This window comes from Echiichthys vipera, assembly GCF_963691815.1.
Source record: "Echiichthys vipera genome assembly, chromosome: 17".
NCBI classification, from domain to species: Eukaryota; Metazoa; Chordata; class Actinopteri; order Perciformes; family Trachinidae; genus Echiichthys; species Echiichthys vipera.
The window spans coordinates 13047174-13073914 of record NC_139842.1 but is presented as its reverse complement, the minus strand read 5'-3'; the positions used below and the strand labels follow the sequence as shown (position 1 = coordinate 13073914).

The 26741-nt window shown below is 39.1% G+C and overlaps 1 protein-coding gene across 1 annotated transcript in view; it reads left to right on the top strand.

The window, feature by feature from the left end:
* LOC310960235 (ras-related protein Rab-26-like) overlaps window positions 1–26741 on the top strand; it is a gene marked incomplete at both ends in the record, with an annotated part of 47732 nt that overhangs the window by 5499 nt on the left and 15492 nt on the right. Inside the window, 3 exons of the mRNA XM_083931865.1 lie at window positions 11965–12006; window positions 13506–13572; window positions 20561–20613. Of these exons, the coding sequence (XP_083787991.1) occupies window positions 11965–12006; window positions 13506–13572; window positions 20561–20613 (162 nt within the window). The remainder of the gene's footprint in view (window positions 1–11964; window positions 12007–13505; window positions 13573–20560; window positions 20614–26741) is intronic.

Sequence of the window (26741 nt, the reverse complement as noted above, 5' to 3'; positions counted from 1 at the left end):
GAAGTGGTAAAAGTAATCATGTTCAGGTTTTAGCCCCAACCAAATTTCACCAGAGAGAACCAGAAAATACAGCACAGTTGCAAAATACAATGCTGCAAGTCCAGGTTATCAGTTGCCATGGTAATGCAGGTGCTAACTAATGGGCAAGGTGACTGAGATTGACCAGAGGGCAGAGCTTGTCTTTGTGCTAGATTGTATGGCTCATGAAGTTCTTGGCTTGTGAGAGTCAGATTTCTGATGATTTTCTTTAATTTTGCTTCAATCAGGATGCCATAAACAGAATGTTGGAGGCAGCGAGTGGGTGTAGAGGAGTCAAAAAAGTGAAAAGGACCTCTGATATGTTCCTATATCACATCTAATCGCCTTATGGCACTTGAAGGTTCATGCCCTGAAGTGGAGGACAACTCTCTTATAAAATAAATCAGGAATAGCTCCACAGGACGTTCTAAGTGTAACCAGCCGTTACCTATTAGAAGTCTCCTCCAAGTTTGTCTTTTAATTCAAGGTCTGGCTCTGCAGTGCACAGATCAACACATAATTCCTCTGCCACGGATAAAAAGACAGAGCATAGAAACAAACGGCACATTTTCTCATTGACTTATTGATCAACATGATTTTTTATCTTGAATTACATTTTGTTCTTTAGTTTAATTTAGTAGTTAATTAAATATTAAAGACATTACACTCATTAAAAAGGAAATTAGATAAGTTGTTCCTTCCCAATACCGATACCTGAACTTGGGTATTCTTTTTTTATCCTGTTAGCATGGGGCAGGCGAGTGTACAACTATCGTGTTGCATTGAAACTTTCTGTCTACACTGAATTCAATATGCACTGAATGTGTGGAACAGCAAACAGAAAAACAGCTTTATTTCCCATGCGCTATCTGACTTCTAATGTGTTTAACAAATTAGGAGCCAGTCCCGTCACTTTACATACCATCGAAAAAGCTCTGTCCTGCCATACATATAAGTATGTAACACACAAATACACACACACACACACACACCGGCAGTGAGTGAGCGACAGGACAGGCAATAGAAACAGGACGTCTCACAGAAGTTCAGATCAAGAGGGGCTCAAGAAAACAATGCGATCATACTTATTTTGTCACTGGCGCTCTCTCACATCTTTTGCTGTTAGTACGTAACAGCAAGCGGCAACATCCTTCTGGAATGTTAACACTATTTTGATCATTGCGTGTTACAACAAACAACCTGGCTAGTAGAAATGCAGTGTGAATCGTATAGCCCTGGGTTAAGTTTAGAGAAAGTAGTGTGAAAAGCCTGTAGAGAATTCTTGTTAGTAGGATTTGTTTTTTTCATAGTTGGTTTTGATCTTTGGGGAGATTTGTCGGCAAAATAAAAATGTGAAACTAGACCTACTATTTTAAAAAGAACTGTATTAGTGTGTACCAACTGTTCTATTGGGGTTTAGTCCAGTGCACTGAACTTTTTACTTAAAAACTCATGGACAAAGAACTAGTCTATGGTGGGAACTGTCCATGGTGCTGGACTCCTACAGACTGAAATGTTTGAGAAGTCAGCCAGCCATCTTAATCTACTGCAATCTGATTTTCACACACCAACGGACCAATATCAATTTTGTAATTGTCTGCATCCATTATACTTTCAGTTTCCTTAATTTGTCACTTTTCCCCCCGGCATGCTATTTGGCATTAGACTAAAATAATGTGGGATGTGTTGTTTATTCTTTTAAATGTTGTAGCCTGAAGGCAAACATCTTTTTCCCACTTCCAAATAAATCCCATAGTTACAAAGAGTGGCAGAAAAGTTGATGAATTTATCTTCACTGTAAACATAATGAGTCCCAAATGTTGTTTACTGAAAAAACAATACTGGCAGCTTTGGAGTGGATTCTTTATCAAGTGCTGCAGTTAATGCCTTCAATTGGAAACAAAGCTTGAAGAGTCATTTCTTTAAGAGTCTATCTAGCAGGACAGTAAAGAGATGAAAAGAGAAGAAAGGAATTTATACTGGGGAGAAGCAGAAATGAAAGTTGCTCAGAGGGAAAGACGATTAGCAATATTACTCCAACAAGCCTTCGTCTTATTTCTGATGTGAAACTGAATCTTTCTTCCTCTGTTACTCTTCACAATCCTTGCCTCTTGACACTGGAGAGAAGTAATCCTTTTATCTCTCAGCTGATGTGAACGCAGTGGTGGGGAGATAGCAGCACTTCTCACCTCTACTGAGAGACAAGAGAGCTGTCCCCAGCTGTTCCTAGCTGTCAGTTATGTCTACTGCGCCCTGGGTACAGGCCTCTTACGCAACCACAGATTTCACCCTTTCACTCTAAAACAAACCTGGCTTGTTTGACTCAGGAAGACAGACTTTAAATAATGCCTGTAAGGATGAATCAAATTTTGTGCTTTTAAGCTGCAAGCGCAGGCACATTCAGTCTGCTAGTTGGTCTAACCCTTTGTGCCCCAGACTGAAATATGTAACAACTATTGGATTGATTGACATGAAACCTTGTACATACATTCATGGTTGCCAGATGATGCACTGTAATGACTTTGGGGGATCCCCTGGATTTACCTCAAAATCATATTCCTCTGTCTCCACCTGGTGCTGCTAATCAGTGCTGGGCAGTCTCTGCTGCAGTGTCAATGGTCATAAAATGAGACAATTTGTGACCAAGTGCTGCAAACCGGGCCGGGCAAACTTTCTCATTTTTCAGCTAAACAGTACACTAAAATATGTTTGATGCGGAAAATAGGCGATACAGTAGCATAATCAGCGCTGTCGAGTCTGACAGTTTGATCACCTACTTCAGCTTTAAGCCACCCTCTTGAAAATGACCAGTCTGCTCTGGTAAGCGTTTCTGAGTCATCTACATCGGGCAATGACTGCGACAGCAAAGTAGTGCACTTTCATAGTATAGTTGTGACATCACAACATAATTCACTTCAATTGTATTTATAGTGCCAAATCATAACAAAAGTTATCTCAGGACACTTTACAGACTTGATATAGACCAACCTCTATGACTTATTTATGATTTACATAGACCCAACAATTCCTCCATAGAGTACGGTGGCGTTGAAAACCTTCCCTATAACAGACAGGAACGACGGCCATCTGTCTTGACCGGTTGGGGAGGAAGAAAAGGAGAGAGAAAGAGATAAAAGACGGACAGATGGACAGAGCGAGACAAGACAGAAGTCTTGATGGTTTGTTTAAAGACAAAATCGGAATACGGGCTGTGTTTATTTCTCTGAGGATTTAGCAATATTACTACTTACAATATCAATAATTAATTTAACTGATCGTTATCAAAAATGTTTAAAACAAATACAAGCATTGGGTCATTGGTAAGGCTTTAATACAGTCCATGACTTCTCATACATTTGTACTTTTACACACTAAAAAAGAAGTTTCCTTTCCTTAGTAAAATCTACAAAGCAAGTGATGCATTTAATGTTCAAAGAGGTTATAAATCGCTGTGTTCAAAGCTGCAACTTCACATTGCTCCAACATTGTTGTTGATGTTCTTTGTCAAACCACCTGAAATTAAAGCTGTAAACATTGATTTCTTACCTGACCTTTGACCCCCATAATGCCAAGCCAATCATCCCACCCGGACATGCGATTAATCACAAAGCCTGTATTTTCTGTGGTTCGGTCAACCTCTGGCAAACAGTGTTTCATACTTGCAATGGAAGACTGGGTCCTTGTTATGCGGTCAATAGCATTGATAACCGCTTAGTGGGTAAAAGGGCTGAAATTGTGTTTGTCAGTTCACTGATCTCAGCTTTGGCTCCAGATACAGTATGTGCATGGAAGTATAATTGCTAGATAAATACATTAAACATTAGAAGTCTTTTATGAAATATGAATCTCTCTCCCTCAGCACACACAACCACACACACACACACACACACACACACACACACACACACACACACACACACACACACACACACACACACACACACACACTATACAAACTCATAATGATACCAATGCTCCACAGATGTGGCAGCTGTTAATGAACCAGGGGAGATCAGAGCAGAACCAGGGGAGATCTTCTGACTGTAGCCAGACATTGTTAGCTGTCCCTCTTACATCACTGTTGGCAAATAATGTTCATGAAAACTGGCGCAGTCTGCTAAATATGGTAGTCACCATGTTTTGGGATGCAGGCGATCTGTTTGAATGCAGGCAGTTTTTCTAAAAGCTCCTTAAACAGCACCACATGAAAGGTACACGCTGTGATTCGATATCAAAATATTTAAACATTTGGAGATTTTTATTGGATTGAAGATTTATACTGCTTGAGAGATAACTGGATGGGATTATCATAAAGTAGGCATGTCTGTGTGTAACAATAGAAATCTATTTTCTTTCAGATATCTTGAGGTCAGAGGTCAAGGGCCCCATCTGAAAATGGGCATGTCAGTTTTTCCATCGCCAAAATTTAGCCAAACTTTAGCCAAACTTTGGAGCCCAACCCCTTCCCAACAAGCTAGCATGACATGGTTGTTACCAATGGATTCCTTAGTTGCCTAGTTTTATATGATACCAATATATTCACTCACACCTTAAAACAGAGCTTGCTACAGCCTCTTAAATTCAGTTAATTGCCCGCATTCCAGTGGGTCTCTTAGTGGGGTGTTACCTGGGGTAGCCCCCTGGAAACACTCCAGTAAGAGCTGTACTTTTCAGGAGACTTTACATTAATAAAATCTTTTCACTGAAAATATTTATCAGATCAATCAATAATATACACACATGCATCACACATACAGGGGCACATTTCATACAAGCTGAGTAAGTTATCATCGTTTGAACCATTGACTCATGAGCCAGACCATCCATAGCCTTGGCACTCTGAAATAGATTAAATTAGTGTGTGTGTGTGTGTGTGTGTGTGTGTGTGTGTGTGTGTGTGTGTGTGTGTGTGTGTGTGTGTGTGTGTGTGTGTGTGTGTGTGTGTGTGTGTGTGTGTGTGTGTGTGTGTGTGTGTGTGTGTGTGTGTGTGTGTGTGTGTGTGTGTGTGTGTGTGTGTGTGTGTGTGTGTGTGTGTGTGTGTGTGTGTGTGTGTGTGTGTGTGTGTGTGTGTGTGTGTGTGTGTGTGTGTGTGTGTGTGTGTGTGCGTGCGTGTGCGGTAGACACTTAAGGGGCTTTTGTAGCTGATGTGTGACGTTTGAGACTTTTAGTATTGCCAAAAGCTCCAATGATTCATTGCTTTATTTATATTAGAAATGAGTGTCACTGAAACTGAGGACACAGAAGAGATGTGACAAAAATAATTCTATGTGTGCCTGTAGTTTTTCTGTTAGTATTGCAAATGTAAATTTTCTTTTTATCTGTAAATTTTGGGGCTTAATTATCTATGTCAAACAATGTTCTGCACACTGCATGTTGAGTCTATAAATGTGGTTATGGAGAGGAAAAACTATAGATAATATGAGTCTGTACATATCTGATGCACGTTTCAAAGAGCAATGCAGAAAAGATAGCAGATAAGACAGCAGGGAGAGAGGCAGCTCTGGCATGTGAGAGGGCAATGACGGACCCGTCATAAAAATAAAAATCTGACTTGATGATTTCCTCTTCTGAAAGCTTCCGCTCCTCTTCCATACTTCCTCTGTCATTGTGCATGACACCGGCAATCCATCGCTTCGGACGTGACTCTCTGTATGCATCTGCCTTTCACTTTCACTCCAGCTTCTATACATTCTTTTTATAGTTTGTATATTTGGTTGGCTGGCTGAGTTCTCCATTATCCACTCTCTTGCCTGCCAGCATGTCTGCATGCCTTTCTCTGAGTGGGAGCAATTTAAGTGCCAAGTTTCATCATGCCATCAAGTGGCAGTAATGATTTTTCCCTGCTTTTTTTATCCGCTGCACAGTAGAACATACAAAACGGGCACTTTCTACATGTGTATGTTTATGTTACTTTAACTTAAAGCTATTTTCCAAAGTTGTCAAGCATTCAGCTTTCCTTAACTGTTTGTCCAAGTGTGTATTTGTGTACATTCACCTGTAAATGTGTGAGTGTGTGTATTAGGCTGGGGTTAATTTCTACCTAGGGGGATGTTTGTAATTAATGAAAAGCAGCTTTGCCACCTGCTGCCCTAATGTCACTGGGACCCAGAGAGGCGAGCCCTGAGGAGCACTATGAATATTTAACCATGGCATGAAAGAAGTGGAAAATGACATGTAGGAATATGGGGGCGGATGAAGCTGATGAACGATGGAAATTGTAAAGAAACAGAGCAGAAGGGATGTGGATTTGTTCAAGAGAGATACCTGTACAGGGAAACAGAGGAGGATAACATGGTGGATGTATATATAGATTTGGACACTTGTTTTCAGTGACACTAAAGGTCTACCTCAAACAGTTATATCCAATAGAATCTGATACATGGACCATGGAAGTCGGACACGATGGCACTGTGCCAAAAATTATTAAGATACATACTTTATTGTATTAGAGTGCAAAATGAGGCAACAGAGCTCCCAAACACTGCATATCCAACTGCATTATCACTTGGTAAAACTCAATATGTGCACAGTGAAGCTGGCAGCAGCCACACTGATGCAGTCTGTGCAGGTCAAAGAACGATGCGGCATTTCCTCAGGTATTTTGGCTGTTACTCATGCTTGTCTACGAGACAAACCACATGTGGACCAGCTCATAAAAAAAAAAAGCTGCTCAATAGTGGACTGAATCTTCACGTTAGCAGTCAGTATGGTCATCACAACCTGAACTTAATCAACACTTAATTCTCCGGATGCAATGCTCATTTAGGGACATTACTGTCAAGTATATCAAGGGATGGATTCCCTTTCGGTCTGGCCAGGACTAATGTCACATGTAATACAGACAGGCATCTGTGGCCTGACCCAAAGGACAATATGTTGCTTCTCAGCAGTTGAGAGAAACATTAATAAATATGTGATGGGAGATATTCTTTGAAGAAGTATGTGAAGATACTGGACCATGATAAATAAAATGTGCTGCATATTCTGTGTGTTCATACATTCATATTTTGAACTCCAGCGGAGGATTTGATTTGAAAGTCCAATGTTGGATATCCAGACATCAGTTTGTCTGCTCTGTCCTGTGATTCAGCCACATACAATTATTCTTCACCACACATGCTCACAGAAAACACAACCATACAGTACACTGTTGTGTTGCCATTTGATTTATATCAGTATGCGAAAAGATCCTAGTGAAAAACTTCTGGGAGGTCAAGGTACCCTCTCATGGTATTCAGTTGAATAATGGATTTGGGATCCAGCATCACAGAATGCTGTACAAGTGTGTATGTACTGCCTGAGGGTGTGTTTGAATCACAGCAAGTGTTGCTACAGGATACAGGTAATAATTAAAATACAAACGAGTGGCTTTTTCTAAGAATCAGTTTATTGTTGCCCTGTGAAAAGAATCTTGCGAGTCAACAGTTTTATTAGTTACCTGAATGTAACTTCCAGTCTTCCTTAATGACTTCTGTTCATGGGGTTTTGGACACTAATCCATCAACCTATAGACTTAATACACCATTGACCATAAACAAATTTAAAGACCTGATTGAATTTCTCTCATGGGATAATGTTATGGTCAACGATGACCCACAGATGGCATTTACCCTTTTCATGAATGAAATTTTCAAAGCATACAATGCTGCCTTTCCAGTGAAAATGAAATCTTATTCCAAACCAATGCAGCCTTGGATATCTCCAGAAATAATTAAGTCCCTTAGGAAAAACTACAAGTTGCCCAAGACATTTCTCTTTAGTCCCTCCTCCCTGAATCTTAGCCAGTTTAAACTATATAGAAACAAATGAAATCATATTTATAAAAGGCGCAAATCATCTTTTAAATGAACTGCACAAAGCAAAGGATAAGAAAGAATCCACAGTAGTAGTTTTTTGACCGTCGACTATCATTCCGCTTTTAAAACTAAAAGACTTGGGACTGGTTGCTTTCTCTTACAGTTTGTGCAGATATCATTTTGAAATGACCATAGGCCAGCTGCTCTGTGAAGTAGTCTATTTTTTCAACTTCAGAAGGTCACCCAAGTGAAAAAGTCAATAATGGGAAGGATCCAGCTATCAGTCAGAAGTGTTTCGGGGAAGCAGATTTTACTTTTTTTATGACTGATGAGCACAAAACTTTAGTTATAAGCCCTGCATATCCTCCCAGAATTCCTGGAATTAAATTAGCAGTTAATTATAATGAAAGTAATATAATATAATATAATATAGAATCTATTTTGAAACCCATTGAGGAACAGGAGCACTCTTTTGCAAATGTGCCAAAAAAGTAACAATACAAGTATTTAATTTATTTCTATTCATCGATTTTGATAATTTCACAGCTTTCCAATAAATTGAGCATACAGGCAGTTATCACCAGTTTAAATCATTGTTACAATGAGCTTAGTCTGACTCACCAGATGAAGACTGCTGGGATAAAGTCTTCCATTTGCCGCCTATTTCAGTCCCCTTTCGTTATCTCAGCCATCTACATATTTTGCAATGGCACCGTCAAGATTGTGATTAGTTCAAAGAAATACAGACAAACCAGAACAAACGACCCCCCATCCCAGAATTTTTGCAGCCAGAATTTTCTCTCTATCGCTGACACAGTGCTGCGGAGATATGTCTGGCAATGCAAGACTATCGGGAGCAGTATAGCCCGTCGATGAATGAATCCCACAGCGGCTATAGGTGGCATTTGGTGTGTGTGTGTGTCTGCTTTAATGTGATTTATTGTGCGGTCTCTGTCTCCAGGAGAATACTCCGTGCATCTTAATTGAAAGTATGTGTAAAAGAGTGTCTTGTGGTTTGAAAATGCTGAAGAAGCTGTATATAGGATCTAGGAGAAGAGAGAAGGGGGAGGCAATATTTAGAACATTGCATATCTACAGTATTGCAGGATGTTTAACTACCAATTACTATAGAGAAGTATATGTCTTTAATCAGCCCCTTAAAGTCAAAAATAAGTGTCTGCTTTAATTACATAGTCAATTCGCAGATTATGTCTCACTGTAATACTAATAACTTTTTATTTACATAATAATGCACCACACATGCGCCATCAACAGGCTGTGAGCTTCAGTCACCCCTGTGGTATACATGAGAGAATCTTTTGGCCCTTTATTTCCTCACATCAAATTATATGTCCACTTAATGTTAACGCGCGATTATGTAGTAATAGGCTAATTATAATCTGAATCTGGGCTAAATATTACAGAAGCAAAGCCTATCTTAAATGGCTTTGTGCTAAGACAGCAGTGCTCTTTTCTTGCAGAAAAAAGTGCTATAACATGGGATGGGGTGTAAAGGAAATGGAGAATAAGGGAATGAGAAGGGATTAAGAGGGTTGGTAATGCTTTTTAATTGATGAGAAATAGGTTTCAGCAGCATGACATTATATGTAAACTGTATGACAGAAATCTGGATTGAAGATATATTTGTAGCGATGTGAAAACATCTCTTCATTCATCAGGTATTTGGTTAACTGGATTAAAAAAAAATACACATTCTCAACTTATTTTATGTTATTTTTTTAGTTTTGAATATTTTGATATCGTGAAGGTTGAAATCTATTATCATCATCAAAACCAACAGACAGGTGAAGAGGTTTCATGTGTTTCTTTTACAGTGTGTGCAAATGTCTGTGTTAGCATGACTTACAAACCTTGACAGCTGGGGGTTTGGTTGACTGCAGTGTAGAGCCCTGCATCTTTCCCTTGCCCTCAGTACTTAAACTTATTTCCCTCATCACTCTGATTGCTGACATTTGTGTTGAGTTCAGGCAGCCTCATGCACCAGTGAGCTCTCTTAACAGAATAAAAGACATTAAAGAATAGTGCCATATAGCCTCTTCTTCATTTTTTTAATCAGTACAGTGAATTTATCTCATTCACAACCTTTTTGGTGACATCATGCTCCTTTTCTTTGCCTCACGCCACAGCCATTAATGTTTTATTGGCTCACACTTCACGGGCCCCTCTGAGAGCTCCTCATGCATTTGTAATTTATGATCCTTGTGAAGTGCTGTCAGAGTCATTCTGTACTTTCTCACTCGTACCTTGTTTTTTGGGGGGAGGGCAAGTGAAAGCTTGCCAAAGTTTTCAAGAGTAAAGTGGAGACAGCTTTGCTAGAAGTGTGATTGACAATCTGTTTTATAAAATGCCTCAAATTCCTCGGTCTTACCACAGTAGATTTAGCTGCTTAGATTCTTTTTTTTTTTATCCTGCTCATTCCACACTCCGTGCTTATTTAATATGTCTGATTATGTCCTGTTCTGGCTGATTTTAAGTCATTCCTCTTTACAATTACAAAATAACTAGCAGTGTAATCAAGCCTGACTAACCAGCCAAAATCCTCAGCACGATGCTATCACAAGCCTCTTTTTTCTGGGTCACTAAATACTTATGGTGGCTCGGAGCACATCGTGAGTTGTTTATAGTGACAACAACAACAGAGAGGACATTTTTTGAGACTCTTGATTCCTATCAAGGAGCACTTACAAACAAGCTTAGCCTGCATGTGAATATGTATGAGATTCTACTTTTGCGACTCTCAGGGAGGTGAATCAACCGAACACGTCAACAGAGACCATATCTATTTCCAAGTGCTCCCCTGGCAGATTAGCAGCATCTTGTCAGGAGTGAAGATCTTCTGTTTCTCCTTGGGGATCAGGCAACAGAAGGTCAGCAGCGGCTCTCAGGAACAACTTAGAGGGGATGATTGTAGGGGGGCTTTTGAGCGTTGCCGTGGCACCAGGTGATGTAATCCACACTGTCGTATCAAGAGGCCTATATGTGGGTCATTGAAGAACATGTTGACATCCAATTTTCAACAATATTACTCACAGAAAATGGGAATGCATGTGGTGAAATAGATGTGATTTGTTTATTTCATCAATTGGAATCAACAGGAAAATGATGGCAAAAATTTGACGATAAATTAATCGCCCCAATTCTTTTTAGCCACGCTAGTGGATTGCAATGTTGCTCTGCTGGTCAGCCCGCCACTTTGTTCCGTATCCTAACAACTATTTGATGGATTTTTAATCGTTAAATGATAATACAGAAATACAGAAAAAATGTTGTACATTCATCGTCTCCAGAGGATAAAAACTACTGACTTGGTGACTGATGACTGACTTTTTCTCTTACACAGCCACATGGTTAACATTGTTTGTTTTTAGAGAAGTATCTCAACTACTGTATGGACTGCAATGAAGTTTGGTACAGCTATCCACAGTGCTTAGATGATGAAGATGACAATTCATCTACTCAACATTAAGATGGATTGGGACACAATGTTCATGTTCAGGTGAAAATCTGTGGTTCTGAGTGAAATTTTGGTACACATACAGACATGCTCTCTCTCGCAATATTTTGTTATTATTTGGGGTTTGTACTGATGATTGGATAAAAAACGATGAAATTAGAAGACACCACATAAGGCAATAGGAAAAACAGTTAAAAACAGTAAAAAAAAATGCCTTAGACCCTTCATTTGATGGCAGGTCATTTTTTAACCTTTGTGCTTCAAGCTCTCAACATAGAGTTGCCCTCTGACTTGGGAAACTGCATGTCCATTTGGCTGAGCTTCTCTCTGCTGTGTGGTGGAGCAGATCGAAGCCGAGATCAGAGGAATGTCTCCTTAGATGACGAGACGGAAGGAAGTAATAAGAGCAGAGGGGGTTACTCCTCTGGAGGAAAGAGGTGAGGCTTCATCAAAAAGGGCCGATGTGAGGTGGAGAGATGCAATATTCATGGAGAGAGGAGAGGAGAGCATAGCCGGTAGATGAGAGGAAGAGACAGTTCAGCCAGGTGTCTGACCAAAAATTGATGTGCACACACCCGAGGTTGTTTCTTCCACACACTGAAGAAACCGTTGCTAGTTGGAAAACATGTTTTAATTTAGCCACTGTCACTCATGGTTTCTTGCTTTCATTTCCAGAACAAAGTCATGAACATTGATGGAGTCAAGGTGAAGCTCCAGGTAAGAAATTAAATTTATCCTAACAGTTTCTACAAGAGTTGTCATCAACTAAATAAGGATAAGGCACTAACCCCTGGGGCATTGTAGCTACCTGTCAGATCCTGTTTCCAACCCCACCTGTCTCCAAAAATAAAACCTATTTTAGCTATAGCAGTTGCTGCTATTTACTTACTTTAGATAGCTAGTGCATGTGCCTAATCGCACAAGATGAAGTAAAGATCTGTCTGTGGCCTTGTTTTGTGAGGAAAACCAATGATACAAAAAGCCCCTAAAATAATTAGGGTTTTATCTAACTCCATGCATACTTTCCAATAGGCTTTGAGTTTTGTTTGAGAACAGCTCAGCATTGTTGTATGTTTGATATCTATCACAGAGCTATTATGTGAATCATCCCTAATGATCTTGATTAGGGGTTGATGAGGTTGGTGGAGTGGGCCTTTGCTCTGTAATGTATTGGGATTAATTGGCTCAAAGTCAGTTTGCAGAACACAATGTAGTCTACCATCTGAGAGAGGGAGAGTTATTTTTCTTCCAGTAATTGCTATTCTTCATTACCGCCACTTGGGTCCGGGGGGGGGGGCAGTTGCAGGGCAATCAGGAGGCAGAACCAGCCACAAAGCTGACATGTTTGAGAAAGAGAAAGAAGAAGAGAGAGTGTCTCTGCAAATCTACAAAAAGCACAGGTCTGCTCTGAGGAGGGAATAAAATGTAATTGTCAGTGGAGCCAAATTGGGATAAGAGTCAGTGCTGCCTGATGGAAAAAAAAGACAGACTTAATTGGCCTTATTTCATTGAGGTTGAGACAAACGACACAGACAACAGCTGATTAATATTCAATATTATGGCCCAGACTGAGTTTAAGATTAGGAATAATGGGGAAAATATCGGCTGTGACCTTAAAACTGCACCAATCAATATTTGTTATACATGGTTCAAACTACTGTGTGTAATATAAAAGGGGTTGCATGTACAGTAGGGATAAATCATCTGATCTTGTTTACCTCAGGTCTATGCAGAAAAGAAAGCATTGTTTTGGAAGTTTGTTTGCCTTTATATGACATGTAGGTATGAGAGGGCCCTTATTTAGCATCTAAATTAGTTTGTAATTTATTGTTTACATTTTACAACCTTTGACTTTAGTGTTTAGGTTCACCCGTCTAATCAACTTTGGTTTGCTAAGTTTGCTTTGTGGTAATAATAGTAATCATAATGTTGTGTTTACAGCTTGTAGTTCTCCCCCCACCCCCCAGCCCCAGTGGCCAAAATAATTAAATTAATGCAACTTTTCAGATATTTTTCTGTGATTAATTCATGCGACAATGGACTGTTTGACAGTCCTCCGTATCTCATTTCCATATTCTAGACTTATCACAGAAGTGAATTGAATGGAAGTTTCACAATGAGCTCCAGCGAAATGGCTGAGAAAACAGAGGACTTATTAAAAAGATATAAAGTTAATTCTCTATTCAGTGATAATCTTCCTCTTTTGTTCCCTGTAGATCTGGGACACAGCTGGACAGGAGCGATTCCGCAGTGTCACTCATGCCTACTACCGTGACGCCCATGGTGAGAGACACACACACACACACACACACACCTTTAAAATTGTTCTAGAAGATTTACCTCAGAGTTAAAAAGCATTCTGTTAACTGTTACCCTTAAGATACTTGACATGCAACCTAATATGCAGATCATGGCCTCGTTACAGTGCAGTTTTAAATTAAATTGTTAAATTTTGGTGTACTTTTTAAATGTTTTTTAGATTGCATGTTTTAGCAAGTGGAGAGGAAGCTCTAAAATACATACACTTCAATACATTGAACAGTCCTCCTGTGTAAATTACAGCTACGACAAAACTGTGTTTTGGGAGAATTCTTGTTTAAATCTGCTGTATTGCTTTGAAAATATCGTTATTTATACCAGTTATAATTCACTGCCGCATTAGTGTCAAGATGCAGATGAGATTTATTTTCACTGTGTGGTATTGTGAAGCACTGAGGTTGTATAATTCTTCTCCTGGGGTGGTTATTTGATGATCTGTAATCAGTCATCTCCAATTGTGTGCGTTTGCATATATCTATGTCTACTTTTTGTTCATCACAATATTATGGTTATTAGCCATGCAAGTTCATTTGGAAAGCTCATAGTGAAAACACTCCATCGTTTTCTCACACAGCTGGTAATCAAGGCAGAGCTGCTTTTAGTACATTGCTTCAATCAAATCCACATAACCTGTTGTATGCGGCACTAAACATAAACCCTGAGCAATATTTAAAAAAAAACATTAAGGTCTGATTAGTCATGTCCCATCTTTTTTTTTAACCATCCAGGTTCAATTTTGTTTGGAGAAAACCAAATAAGTCACACATGCAGTCGATTATGATATGTAAGGTGATAACGCAGTGTGCGTTTATCTTTTGGTCCAGTTCTATGTATGGCTAATGTGTCACCTGGTTTGGTCTTTCAGTCTCTAGGCAGTCGGGGGATCCCTGCGTGACCAAAGGGAAGTTGTTTGACTGCCTGTATAATCTATTTAATGTCCACGCAGCTTAAGCAGGAACAGGTTGATTTAGTGAGTATAAATGGTCTGTGTATTATCCCCCATTATGCATGTCATGCATTTAGAAGTTAGCCTGCACTTTTATAGCAGGAAAGAAGGAGACCCTGGAGGACTTTTAGCAGATCCAGTTTCAGTCACGACGCCTGGGAGCTTGCCTTCCTCTGAAAAAACACATCATACATCTTTGGAGCGTAGCCCTAGACATCTCTGTGTCAGGATTTTCAATTGCTTCTCCGTTTTCTACCAAGAAGCATATCGCAGGATAAATTCAGGCAGTTACACTATCTACACAACAGAACACAGTGTTACATCAAGGATCTCCAAATATCATCAGAGTGAATGTGGCCTTTTCAAATGCTGTTCGCCTTCTCACATATCTGTTCTATGAGCTGGAGTGAGAAAATAATTAGAAAATAGCGGTTACACTTTCTATGAAAACCACATCTATAGTGCATTATGAGTGCAGTGAATTATAATGCCTTTATAATGCTTCATGTCATAATGTCACATTATAGATGTGACTTATAATGATTTATAAGTTCAAGTGTCTTATGGATGATCGACTAGTTATAAACTAGAGGTTGACTTGCAGTATAATACAGTATAACTACCTGTACTCACCTAAACACACCTCATAATTTATCGATGTATGTAGTGAGTAAAGTGAAGTTCATAATGTATGCTTTATCATCCTGTTTCATTCTCGATGGAAATAAAATGTAATACATGCTCATGCATTTAAAAGAATCTTTCCTGCATTATAAGTAATTATGATACGAGATGCCATCAAGTTAATAAACCATGCAGAGAATTACAAGTAAGATTTGTCTCCTTTAGGAATGGAACCTTTAGTTATAAAACACATACGATCTATTTTAACTAAATAAAAGACCAAATCCATGTCAACAAGCTTTATTTTCACTAAAAACTAAAAAAACATCAACAATTGTATGCAGCCACTGTAATAGATTATTTTAAATGCATGAGATTGCATTACAATTTACTTACCAACAATAATTTAAGGTTATGATAAAGCATGCATTATTAAGGATGCATTAATGTGTACTGAAATAGCCTCTAGGATAGAATCATAACATCGAACTTTGTTGATGGCTCTAGTAGGACTTATGAGAGCTTGACTGGCTTGTGTAAATGAACATATTTTGTGCCTATGGCAATAACAAAGCAGAAAGCACTCCACTCTTCACTTGAACATGTGGTTACGGAGCCTATAAATGTTGCTGACTGTGATTCACTTCAACTTTGTCTAACCTGAAACTCATGTTTCAGCAGCTTCTATCAGTTAGCTTTTGAAATCTCTCATGTGTTGTACAAACAGCTCTGCTACTTTGGTTTCCCCAGCTTTCAGTTTTTGTTCAAACAAAAGTACATAGATTTTGATCTGCCTGCTTCCTTTCCCACAGTGTGTAAACTCTGCTGTCAGTCTCTGTGTGATTCCACTAAAACTCTAAAAACAAACTCAAGTTTCTTTCTGCAAGGTACTGTACTTATGTCCTCCCTTGTATCCCCGCAGTGAACTGATCATGTAACACCATCTAATAGTTTTAGGCTAAGACCCAGTGACTTTTGCCTGTTTTAAGTTGCACTGTACATCCGTCTACAACAAAGTATATCTGTGAAACACCATCTGACCTTGGGGGCAAAGCTATGCCTTGAATTGTATATGAGTCTGTGTGGCAGAGGGTACAAGTAGTGGTGCTCATTTTCTGCAGAATTTGAAAATGATACGCCCAACTGTTTGCAGGAAGATTAAAGGTGCAATTAGTTATATATTGATATGTCCCATAGCACTTTTTTCCTAATGACAATAATGTAATTTTTGACTTAGCAGTGTAATAGTCTATTTGATTTAGGGCTGGAAGATATGTCCAAAATCTTCCCGATATAGGCTATTTCATATCTCAATGACACTATATATCTGAATATAGATGTTCTCTGGTAATTCAATACATTGTTTGTGTGAAATAACAGCATTGGTAGCGTAACACATGCAAAATATAGTCTTTTCTCATTATATTTAGAGCTTGATTACAAAATGTAAACGCAAATTATTTTGTTTAGATGACATAAATGTATGTCATATCTACATATGTAATTTAGTGACGATATGATTCCATTAAAGGACGATAAATGATTACATTGGAATAATCGCCCAACCTTAAGTTGTTTGTCGTCTTTTATTCCTATAACTTCACCCGTTCTTTCACCAGATTGAACACTGAGTGGCTGGTTTGACATCAACTACACAAGAAAACGCTGTGTATGCAGCCACACCAGTGCACAATGCAGTGTTTTTGACAACATTGCTAATTTTGACAACAACTTGAGCGTTTAATAATAAATGATGATGACTTGAGGCCAGAAAGCTGTATTATGTTTAACACCAACTTTTACAAATCAAATTCAGGGTACCAAAAAGACCTCTCTTAGCTACGGGTGACTTTATTTTATGGTTTATCACTGTTTATGTGAAACAATATTTACATATTATGACACACTGAAGGATTCGCGGATAGTTCAGTTTAGAGAAGCCTGGCAGGAGTACTTTTACGACCTTAAGCTTGTTTACATACACTGCTTTCCATGCAAACACACACTTATCCATGAAGCCAAGGTGACTTATCATTAATGGAGCTAATTGTCACTGCTGTAACTTTTGATGGCCAGAGCAAAGCAGAAGGTAAATCCAGAGGTAAAGCGCTGTTACATCCAGAGAGAGGATGAGAGTGGGAGGGTGGAGAGACTCTGGAGGCTCTGGAAGAGGACAAAGGGAGAGACTGAATATGCACTGTATGCGCTGTGTGGGAGAAAAGGTGTAGACAGCCATCAGATATTTTTCATCTCATTTTTTGTGAAAATTCAGAACCTAGTTTTAGTTTTCACAATGTTTGTTTACAGTTTAAATGCTTGTTTTGGTTTGTTTGCAGGAATGTAAACAAATAAATAGAAAACCACAGTGATAAAAAATGGTTATAAAAAAAGAGGAATGAAACAAATAAATGTAAATTACAGGTTTGCTACAAGAGGTTGTTTGATAGAAATAAAAGTCTGCAAAACATTTCACCTCAACAACTGCATCCTGAGTTAAACAGGAAACATGGTAGATGGGTTTATATTTCCACAATATGGCTGCTCATTTCGTCCCATCCCAGATTAATGAAAGGGCTCTCTGCTCTGGGACAACAGGACGTGTGTTATATTATTGATCCCTATACAAATAAGACATTTCCTTATTTTGCTCAGCTCAATTTTAATTTAATTCAGATGCATATTGTAAAAATTGGTTTTCTTTCACTTGGTCTCTGATTTGTTTGTTTTTACTTCAGCTTCACATGCAGTGCCTGAATGCTTGAGCACTTGCTGACATCTTTAAACTTCAGGACTAAGATGGTCCAGTTAACAGGCTAAAGTTTTTAAATGTATTGAAATTATTTTTAATTTCCCTAAAAACAATTTGACTATTCACAGGAATTTGTTGTGTGGACATTAATGTTGGAGCAGCTGTGGCTCCAGCCCGCATATCTTAGTGTCCTTTAGCAAGATTCTGAGCCCCAAACTGCTGCTGACGGCTGTGCCAGCCTATGAATAGTTAGAATTTATCCTGATGGGCACATTTGCACCGTGCATGGTAAACTCTGTATAAATGTGTGTGATGATCAATCATGCCTCTGTCCAACATCAAGCACCAATGGTGTGCATGGTTACAGCCTCACAGAAAATACTTAATCATAATGTATAATAATACATGGTAAAATGGATAATCGTCAACTTTTTAATGTCATAAAAGGAACTAAATTATCTATTCTTATTTAACAAACGACACATTTGTGTTTAATTGATTTAATGAAAAATATTGTTTGCATGTCTGGAAACCTTTCCTAAACTCTCTAAAAGGGCTTAATTTCAATGTAATGTGTGATCATGCAGTAAACCATGTAATTCTGCTCTGCTTCATAATGCTCTGTATAACATAAACCGAAAATTGAACTATAAAAAAATTCCTTCAACCCTCAATGCACAAGGGAAAATAAAAATAAGAACACATTAAAGCTTTTCCAATTATGTAAATTAAATCACAATTGTGAGGGAGTGAATGAGGGAGTGAGTGAGTGAACAAGTGAACAAACACTCATCGTGCTTTCTCCAATTCCCAGTGCTCTTGTGTGCTTTTGTTTTTATCTTTCCTCTTCATTGATTACATCGTTTTCACCTTTGAAGTGCCTTACCAATTTAGTTTTTTTTCCCTTTGTTGCTGTTTTTTTTGTGTTCTGTGTTCACAATCTCTGTTCATTCCGCCCTTCAAACCTCAATTTCACTCTGTTCCCTTTTGCCAGTAAATCTTGTGTATAATGGGACTTCTTGATTGAGTTCATTGTTTCAAGCACTCATAAGAAAACCGGCTTAAGGTAGTTAAAACGGGAACCAGTGCATGGTAGGACGGAAACACCAGTATTTTACTGAAATATCTTTCTACTTTTTTCCACAGAATATTGATCAGGAATCAATAAGGGAATTGATAAAGAATCAGATGGATAAGCAGAATAGATGCTGACATTGGTACCAATAACATCTTATCAATTCCCATCCTTACAAAGTAGTTACTTATAGGCTATTGTGTTAGGATAGTAGAGAGGTCAAATAGAAAGCTAGCAGAACCATTGATAGCGCTCTGATGTCAAAATGTATCAGTGCCGAAGAGCAGAAGAGCTATCTATTTCACTGTGGTGCTGAAATGACCACTGACTAACAAAAGGCATTTTTGGAGGCCTTAACCTTGCGAGTGCATTTCAGTCTGATAGTAAAATGAAGCCTTTAGCACACAACGAGACAGAAGAGAGCTAAATATACACAAAATATAAGGAAATTAGAGATATTTATTATTAGATTTACATTTAAACATAAAAAGCAGCATTATGAAAGGAATGTTTAACACAGATGGAAGAAAGGCATTTATCGGTTTCTCTCTCTCTCTCTCTCTCTCTCTCTCTCTCTCTCAAAACAGTAGCAGCAGTTTATGAATTTCTCTGTCCTGACTGCAACTATTGAGCGATAACTGTTAGCAAAGAAAATGAGACACACCTCCAAGACAATCTTCACATACCTGTATCTCAGCTTTATAACATAGCTGTCAGTCTGCATCAGGCTCATCACTCCTGGGTTTGTGTCCTTTCTCAGCTGCACAGTCCCTATGCTGCCTCTCAAATACCTGAACTACTTGGGAGAACTGCTACTGTATCATTCATGTTGTTCAATTGGATACTTGAAAAATGTACACCTACTCTCTTATATCCATGTGAAAGTACTGAGTGTGAAAAAAAAAATGCAGCTGGCACACGGATACCAAAGGAACAGCAGGTAAAGAATGACTCAGTGTCTTGCTCAAGGTCACTTCAGCAGGGCTTAAAACAAGTTGTATAAATTAGGCGGGAACTCTGCATGTAAACGTTGCTGCTGCTGCTGCTGCTGCTGCTGCTGCTATGTTAGTTAAGGTTACAGCTTCCACTCAGAATGACTCACAACATCAAATCTCAGTCTTGTTAGAGCAGCCGTGTTGACAGCAGGGCTATTGACTGAGAAAACTCAAACCAGAGCTCATGTAATATTTCTTCAAGGTTAAGTTTTATCACATTTCACGAGTGTCCTTAGTTTGGCCACTTGGCAGCTCCATGCTTTGCAGCAACTTTAAACTGCCATATAACGTGTTATTTTCAGGAAATTCACCACCTTAATTCTCTGGTCGTTCTTATTCTGGCCGATTGTGATGCAGGGCTGTCAGGGACAAGAGAGAGAACTCCGATTAACTTAAGAGTAAAAATTAACTCTTGACATAATTTCATTAAAAAAGGGTGTTTAGAAAGTAGTTTAGAAAGATTGAATTAAACATCTGCTGAAAATGATTTCCACCAATCCACTTTAGAATATGAAAAGATTCGCAGGCAAAGAATTTTTGAAACGATACACTTTTTCTTTCAGCTTTGCTTCTGCTGTATGATGTCACCAACAAATCCTCCTTTGACAACATAAAGGTAGGTTTGTTTTATTCAATAGGCATATGGTGAAAACCACTTTGACACTTCTTGTTGTTGTGTTTTGTCAAAGCCAGTAACTATCAAATTCATTTCCTCACTTCTTTGTCATACTTAAACGGATGTTTTCTTGGTTTTTATAAAAAATGCAAATGTCACACCTGACATTAAATTAATTAGGAGATCAACTTGATAGATTAAAAGGCTGTGGTTAGAACACGGCCAATAGGGCTGTCACAAAAGGCTCGGTAACATCTGATATCATATGTCACTGAATGATGCGGCTCTGTACTAGCAAAATGCTGAGCTTCATCGTCGGTGTCATTCCTGGCGACATCATTAGTCCGCATTTTTTATCAAAGTCTGTCTATGTGACGGATGGTTGAACAAGCAGAGAGTGATCCTGACAAAAGGGGGAGAGAAAAACAGCAGGACAAATAGGAATCTGATCGGGATGACGGATAGCATGGTAAGCTTTTAGTTAAAACTTTGTCATTTGGACCTCAGGGACTAATCAGCAGTCTCTTTCTCCATCCTTTTTTCAGTGGAGAGCCCACTGGACTCTTGTGTTAAGTGGATTTGTCAGTGTTCAGCTTTTTGCGTGAAGAAAAGAGATGGGTTCCGTCTGCCTTCTCTGAAGCTGTATCTCCTCTGCTTTCGTTTTTCACAAAGCACCTTATGTCCAAGTTTATTAAACTGAAAAGAAATGGCTTTTATGAAGCACTTCAGTTAAGTTCGATTTTATTAGTCTCTACAGAATGACACTTAAAAAATCAATTCAAAATCCCCTGAGCACTCATTCATAACCTGGACGTTAACATGCTTTAACTTTTTTTAAAGGGTTTTTCAATGCAGTTGGTCCACCATCCAGTCTCCGCCACCCAGACATATTCCCTTTATTGCTTCTGCTAATTCAAACAAAAAATTAAAATTCAACATGGGAGCAAAATAGCCCACCAACAAGGAATTTCATTGATTTTATTTTTGTCATATATCATGCACATAGACATTACAATATGCAGTTACTGCTCTAATGGCTTTTTATTGTTGTATTTTGTTCAAATAAGTAAGTTGCTTTGTGGAGTTTGCCACTTAGATTTCTCCCTTAAGGACCTTTTTTGTTTGTTCTGTTTATCCACAAGAGAGCTAAAGCGAGCTCTGAAAGTACAGTAACAAACAGATAATACCTTGAAGCAAGAGAGGAAATAAAAATAAACACAGGGATTAGAAAGGGCAAAGAGGAGAAGTCAAACTGTGTGGGCATCCTTCCAATCAATAAAACGAATACTATATAATCAATAAATATGTTGTGTTCTTTTTGTTTGGAAAAACAAACCTAAGATCACAACTTATCCTATTGTATTAGTATGCTGTAAAACATCCCCAGTTTACTCAAAACGGCAGCTTTTCAGAAACATCTCCTCCATTACCCATCACCTTCAATGTCATCTTACCTGCTGTTTCCCTCTATGTAGTGAATGTACCCTGCAACAGGAGGGGTGGCCATTTTCAACCACTTTAATTGGAACTGGCCATCAGGAAAAGAAATATCTGGGGTTGTTAAGGGAAGGATGGTGTTTGTTTGTCACCAGTCTCTGCCAGAGAAACATGATGTAGTCGTCTTCCCTCCAAGATTATTAAAAAAGAAAACGGTTGTTCTTTAGCTCCTGATGAGTACAGGAAATACACCAGCGCTGATGAGCTGGTGCTACAAAGGACATTCAGCCTTTGTCCTATCTCTTCATAGTCCAACACACAGTGCTTCAGGCCCTGTTTTTGTCCAAAAGCCTCCACTTCAGCCAACTACTGTAACACACACTGTCCGTCACGCTGTTGTGCCCTGGATTATTCAGTGTGTGATCTAATACTAGATATATATTAGTATTAAAAGGTCGTCGTCAATGTGAATGTACCTTCTGTTTAATCCAATGAAGGGCTGCAACATTATTTCATTGTGATTATTTTCATTTTCACCAACTTATAACTAAAAGATCTGTTTATCTAATATTATGGTCTGGTTTAGTCTATATATTGTCACAATAATGTGGCAAAAGTTCCTCAGAGCCTGAGATGGCAACTTCAAATTGATTATTTTGTCCAACAAAAATACAAAGATTGCCAAAATTATATATAACAGACACAAGAGCTGGTATTTTTGCTTGATGAATGGCTAAATGGTTTAGTATCAAAGTAGTTGACTCTTTAAACATATTGTTATGCACATTTGGAAGTATAGCATTAGAAGAGCTGTATGGAAACTTCAATGTTCCTCAGTTGCACCATCCGATGTGATCTGATGTCTTACACTGGGACATTTGTTGACATTCGATCAAGGAGAAGAAGGATTAAGCAGTCAACTACAGTATAGTGTTGTGTAATTCTATCCCAACCCTGAAGGTCCTGTCTTCCTGAAGGGAAACTCATGAATTATATCTCCCCCAGCTGTTCGAGGCACCCGCCCACCATAAAGGTTTTCATCGCCACTGTGTGCAAGTCTGAGTTTCTGATGTTGCCGTAACTTGCAGTATGCTCATGAGGGACTTGTTGGGTCTCTGTCGATCAAAGAATGTAGTTTATGCCTACTCTATATGGAAAGTACCCAGAGACACCTTTTCTTAAGATTGGACAAATTGATAAATTAAATTAAATTGCAGTGGTGTAGTGGTTAGCACTGTTGCCTCACAGCGAGAAGGTACCAGGTTCGCATCTGTGTGGAGTTTGCATGTTCTCCCCGTGTCTGCGTGGGTTTTCTCCGGGTTCTCCGGTTTCTTCCCACAATCCAAAGACATGCACGTGTTAGGTTAATTGATTACTCTAAGAATTGCCCTAAGGTGTGAATGGTTGTCTGTCCCTGTTTGTCTCTATGTGCCCTGTGATAGACTGGCGTCCTGTCCAGGATGTACTCCGCCTCACGCCCGATGTCAGCTGGGATCGGCTCCAGACTACACGAAACACAGCCAATACTCGCTGACATGAGAGAACAACTAAAACTTGCCCAATTGAAACAAATTCCAGAAGACCTCTTTATTTTTATTGTATTAGGAGGACCAAGGTGTCTTGTTTTGTTTCTGGTTTGTACTTTATTGTTGCATGACAAAGTGTTACAGCAAATTTGAAAGCCTGTTATATATTCAACATGGCCCACAACTCACATGAGGATGTTCCGGACCTGTCCTGTCATTAGTGAGTTGTTGTTTTTTTTGGTATGTGGGGGAACCGGCCGATCTCTTCTATCTTTATCTATACACACTCTAATATACCAAAAGACTAAACATTATTGTTTGCTGTATCTTACTTTTCATTTATGCATTGGAACAGTTTTACCTCAGACTGTTGAGGTTTGTTATTTGTAAGAGTTTTGGATGTTCCAGAGATAAATTTGGGGTGATCTTTTGGAGACACAGTTTGACAAGTCCTTTCCTTCCCTGCTAAGCCTCCCCTCCTACCTTTCTCAACTCCATATCCACATTCATTTGGTCTGTATTACAGCAAAGAGATATGCTGGCAGCAAGCTACAGATGCCTGCTGGCCCACCGCTGCCTAATGAGCACTAACTCATGTTAATGAACGCTAATGTTGATGAATGCCATTCTGAAGGAGAGGAAGAAACGAGAGGGCAAATCATTCTCTCCGCCTCCGCTTTAGACCTTTTCTCTGCGGCGTATTATTGTCTCCCCAGCTAGACATTTAGGCAAGCAAAGCATTAACGTCATAGGAGCTGTCCATCATCTCAGGGAAAAAGACTTGCACTTAAAGCAAGAGACACTCTGTCAGAACAATTCATCTTATGCTCCGACTTGCTACATCTGAAATATCATCTTCTGTCATTTGAGTAGTATAATTAAGTTTGAAGTGGTTCAAAGATAAGTGAAATTCCTTTAAATCTACAGATTTGTTTGAGTTTTTTTTCTTCTTTGTGCACATGCATTTCAAGCTTTAGCTTACAGCAGAGACTGTTAGTTACTCAGGTGTTTCATGGTCTGTGCCATGAATCAATCTTTTGTTTAAATAATACACAATGGCACGTACAGTATTTGTTAGTGTAAGCCATTGTAGCAGAAATGCACAAGCCATTTAGCTATGTGATGAATGTCTTCTTGTCAGAAGACTCAATTTAGGCCTCTGCTGCAAGTCATTTGTCTGAGTTACTCCTGTTAAAAAGAAGCCTGGCTCCTGTGGTGCTGTCATTTGAAGCTAGGATCATTTGCCATTGACGAGAATCTGAAAGATGGCATATCTGTTGCTGTCACATAGCTGCAACAGTGCCAGTTAGCAGGGTGGGATGACACACAGGGTACTTTGAACGCTGCCTTGTCACTTTTTTGACCTGCCTTAGTTATTGGTAAATTACAGAAACATTGAGACATGCAATAGTCCACTGTCTTTTCCTCTCTCTCTCTCTCTCTCTCTCTCTCTCTCTCTCTCTCTCTCTCACTTTCAAACACACACACGCCTCTGTCCTTCTCTCAACTGACAATTGTGCTACTATGATGCATAACAGTACAGATCGGCTCACATGAACACCCCATGCCGATGCCTCTTTTGCTTTCAGAATACCTACAAGCAATCCTCTTTGAAATACACAGTCATTTCATTCATTGTTAATAATAAATATTGATTGGAACGGCTTTAAACATAGCCCTAACAGTCATATGATTATTTGTAATGATTTTTAAAGGCAATAACAAATTTTGCCGTTTAGTTTTAAACGACTTGCTGGACTGCTGACGTTTCTTGAGCCAAGCCACCAGCTCCAGTCATGCTGTTTTGTAGCTGAACCTTTTAAATCCCCACAGCGTTCTTAAAACATTAGAATTGATCAGCGCTCAGACCCGATCCAAGTCAAGCAGTCTCATGAGACACAAACCTGCTGTTTCATATTGACTGTGCCGATCTATACTGTAGCTCCAACCTGGGATAGATGCATTCTCTATAAATATAATAAAATGATTCTTACTGAACAGTCTGGCTTTGATGCTGACTGTTAAATGTTGTATTATTTTGCAGCTGCAATTGCTCTTACGTCTGTGTGTCTTCACGTGCTGATGCTTGCCTAATGCTTGATCATTCTTACGTGTCTGTATAATAGAAACCAGATAAAAGCAATGAGAGAGATGAAACCTTCATCTGTGCGCCTTCATTCATCTCTCTCTGTCTGTCCCCGAGGCATGGACTGGCTTCAAATGAAATGGCCACCTGCCTGCCTCATAGCTGTTAAATGTCATGGCACCACTACGCCAGATGGTGATGAGAGAAAGTGTCAGTAAATAATGCAGTGATATGAATTCAAATACTATTCATTTATAATCAGTGGAGACTGGCATCTTAGAAGTAAATCCTTTTGAGGCAAGTTCTGTGTTTGGAAACATAACATAACATACCCCATAGGGTTTGTTATGGCCTATGGGGTTTCTGCCACAGGTCTTTTTTCTTCAGCAACAGCAATCTTTTTTGCTCCCAAAATATTTACTCGCGTAGGCAATTTCCGCCGACCCACCTTCTTTCAGAGACTGTAGTGAACACTGTTTAAAGCTAGAGTTAAAGCATCCATTGGTACCAACCATGCCATGCTAGTCTGTCAGGAAGGAGGCTAAATTACACTCCAAAGTTAGGCTAAAGTTTGGTGAGGGGAGAAACTGGCATGGGCATTTTCAAAGGGGTCCCTTGATCTCTCACCTCAAGATATCTGAATGAAAATGGGTTCTATGGGTGCCCACAAGTCTGTTCTTTACTGATATGCCTGCTCCACACTAATTCCTGGCAGAATTGTGCCGTACAATTGTGATAAATGAGTATTTTAACTTTTCTGCATACTGGGGTCCCTAAACAGTTGAAAAGAAAGCTGAAACTCTAGTCCCCAAATAAGCCATTTCATTGTAGTGAGCCTGTTGTGACCTCTAGGGTAATCAAGACAGAAAGAAGAATCAACTATGTTCAGCTCATGATAAATATGGTGCCAGAGTGCATGGAAAAGCATCACAATAGATAGAAATCCTACAGAGGTCCAAGCTGAGCCCCTAATGTCCTCAAATCCTCTAACAGAGCCCTGTCATGGATTATTCTGTACCATCAGGTTCCACACAAGTTAGTGAGGGAGTGACACACAGTGATCCTCATTCATTACCCTC